This window comes from Quercus suber, unplaced genomic scaffold (assembly GCF_002906115.3).
Source record: "Quercus suber isolate HL8 unplaced genomic scaffold, Cork oak 2.0 scaffold_83, whole genome shotgun sequence".
NCBI lineage: Eukaryota > Viridiplantae > Streptophyta > Magnoliopsida > Fagales > Fagaceae > Quercus > Quercus suber.
In genome coordinates, this window is record NW_027069548.1 from 681,080 (window position 1) to 684,295 (window position 3,216).

Below are 3,216 nucleotides of genomic sequence, written 5' to 3' on the forward strand. Positions count from 1 at the left end.
ACCCAGTATTTTCTCAAAAAAAAAATGAAAAAAAGAGAGACTGTCAGTCTATATTCAAGAGCTGCCGATCCAATACAGCAATAAATTCAAACACTACTAGTCTCTGGTCTCTAGTCTTTTTTTTTTTTTTTCATACAACTAGTCTCTAGTCTCTACTAGTACTAGAGTGGGACACTAGAGGGACCGATAATAGTTACAGTTACAAGACAATCAACAACGATGAAGTGCAGCAGGAGGGCTGTTCTTCAAGCTTTACTACTACATAGTACTCGCAGTCGCAGGTCGTTTTCTTCTTCATCTTTGTCTTCTGTACAAACACTTTCTTTTTTATTAGACTCTTCCCCTTCCCACACACACCACTCCCTCCGAAACCCTCCTCTTTCTCGCTTCCTTTCCTTTTCTCTCAAACCCAACTCCTCCCTTTCTTCTTCTTCTTCTTCTATTACTCACCGATTTTTAAGCACCAGCACCTCTACTACCTCCTCCTCCTCCTCCTCCTCTGAAGAAGAAGACCCTTTTCAATGTAAGTCTTTATTTCCCTGTTTCTCTTTGTTTTTCTACCATTCAACTTATATGAAAGTATAAAAATTTGATCTTTATATTCTATAACTGTTCAATTTGTGATTTTGAATGATAAGCTATATTGGGTTCTTTGTGTATGCTTGTTTGTTTGTGTTTTTTTGTTTCTTTACTGTATTTGTTTTGGTTTCCAATATAAAATTGTGGAAACAATGATAAATAAAAAAAAAAAAAATTGAATTTTGTTGTTCATGGTGACTTGGTTTCCGGAACTATAAGCAACCTAGGTAGTTAGATAGGTTCCAGGTAATTGATTGAGTATAAAGAAGCTGAATTGAGTTGTTCTTTGATGGGTTTGGCGGTTTGGGACTGACTTAGTAACCATGATTTTTGTGTCTCTTCGGTATGTTATCCACGTGTTTGATCAAAGTCCAATGCCCCATTGCCTTGGTTTCAATTTCAGTGACTCCGGATAATTAAAGTCAATTTGATTTGGCAAGCAGTTATCTCTTGTTTCTATGCTTATGAATGGCTTCAGACTATGCTATGAATTATATACTTTTGGGTTTTGAGTCTTCAGACTATGCTCCACTGAGTTATGAACTCATGCTCTTTTAGGTTCTTTAAATTCTGTAAATGGTGTAGCTACTGAGATGAATTTAATCAGTTGTGTCTCTCTTGGAAGTTGGTTAGCTACCTCTCATTTTAAACAGATAGGTTTAGGGTTTAATCTGTAATTTATGAAATTACATGGTTTAATTTGAAACCTTCTAAACTATAAGGCTTAATTTGAATCTCTCTCTAAATTATAGGATTAGAAATGTATTTTTCCCTACTTTTGTTCATTTGAAATAAAATTCTTGAGAGTTAGGAAAAATAATAGATGATTCCTTCTTAACTCATTGAAGAAATTAAAATTTCACCAATTTTGTTCAGCTTCGTAAATTATTTATATATTTCCAGATGTAGTATTTCGGTATTTTTTTTAATGCTTTACACATGAATGCCACATAGAGTTTGCATTCAATGTGGAAAGTAGATTTGTAATCCTCTCTTTGAAAGGATACTTAGATTCAATAGCAAATAAGCACTTCTTAGTTCCATCTCTCTCTTTCAGTTATAATAGATACTTTGATACTATCTCTGCTCAATTATTTTTAGATTTGCAGGTGAAACAAATGAAGACGGAGAATCCACAGATGGATGGGAAGAGGAGGCTGAGACCGAGCCTGAGGTACAATGTTTTAGCATAAACCAATCTCAATTGAGTCAATTTTCAACTTTCATTCAGCTATACCAGTTTACATATGGTTGATGATAGCCATTCATGGATATAGATTGGTGATGGAGGTGATGGTGGGGGAATTGTGTTGCAAGGTGTCCCATGGGGTGAGCAGGTTCTCTCCATTGCCAATGATGTCTTGTTGCAATTTAGCAATGACATGAAACTCTATGCTCTCAAGACGACTCCTCGGGGATATATTTATGTGAGACTGGATAAACTGTCAAATGAGTAAGATTTCTGCTCTAGATTATTTTGAACCTTGGGATAGCAGATTTATGCTCAATATTCAGAAACTTCTCTAGCAAAAAGGAGTTAGCTTTTCCAATTGAATGAAACCTATTTCCCATAAATGTTAAATGACAGGATATGTTATAGTCAGGGTATAAGCTCTTCTGATGGTCAATTTGATTTTTGACCAAGGTTTTTTAATTGTTTCACATTATTATGTTTGTATCTGTAGTTATAGAAAGGTTGATATTACCTATTAATCTTATTATATGTCGATTGATTTGAATCTCCATAGCTTGTTAATATTCCATGTTGTTTTCAACAGATATGGTTGTCCCGGCATTGAGGAGCTTGAAAACTACAGTCAAGAATTCAAAAAAAGATTGGATGAAGAGGGAAAACTTGGAAAAATACCTAATAATTTGGCTCTTGAGGTATTGAATGGCTAGCTCTCTCTTGTAGTCTGTGTTTTTGCCCCAACAAGGCTTTTCATCATTATGTGGTTGAACTTGCCATAATAATAATAATAATAATAATAATAATACCATTGAGATTTATCTAATATACAGAACTTTTATTTTGTAAATGACATATAAATAACACTTAGTTTTTGTTTTCTAGGTATCATCTCCAGGGGCAGAGAGGATCCTTATGGTACCAGATGATTTACATCGGTTTAAAGACAAGCCTATGAGAGTATGCTACGTAGAAGACGTTGAGTCTAAATGCCCAGAAAAGGATGGAATCTATATGCTGGATTCCATAGAAACGGAATCAGAGAGTTGTCTGTGGAAGTTGGCAGATGTGAAGGAAAACAGGGACCCTCAAAGCAAAGGTAGACCTTTAAGCCGTAAACAGAGGGATTGGAGACTAAAATTGCCCTTTGGTATGCATAAAAGGGTATTTTTGTACCTTGAATACTGAAATTTTACTGATTACATTACATCGTATTGAAGAGTGTAGGGTACCCCCAACAAAAAAGGAACATAAGATGATAAAGTCATTTCTTTGTTTAGTTGAAACGATTGAGTCAAATGCAGTTTTTATGCGGCATTCCTGATTTCTTGCTCCAGTTTGTTTGTATCCCAACTGGATTTTTGTAGTTAAGCCTTTGGTTGGCATCATTTGAAGAACAATCTTGATTAAAGAGAGATCTATGAAACTCATGAAACCTCTTCTTTTTT

At 34.9% G+C, this 3,216-nt stretch overlaps 1 protein-coding gene across 1 annotated transcript; it reads left to right on the top strand.

Annotated features, from left to right (window-relative positions):
• Positions 1–3,216, top strand: LOC112006897 (uncharacterized). The gene is made up of 5 exons (XM_024039194.2): positions 1–523; positions 1,689–1,753; positions 1,857–2,032; positions 2,358–2,466; positions 2,654–3,216. Exons 1-5 carry the CDS (start codon positions 220–222, stop codon positions 2,954–2,956), a joined length of 957 nt encoding a protein of 318 aa, XP_023894962.1. The 5' UTR covers positions 1–219; the 3' UTR covers positions 2,957–3,216.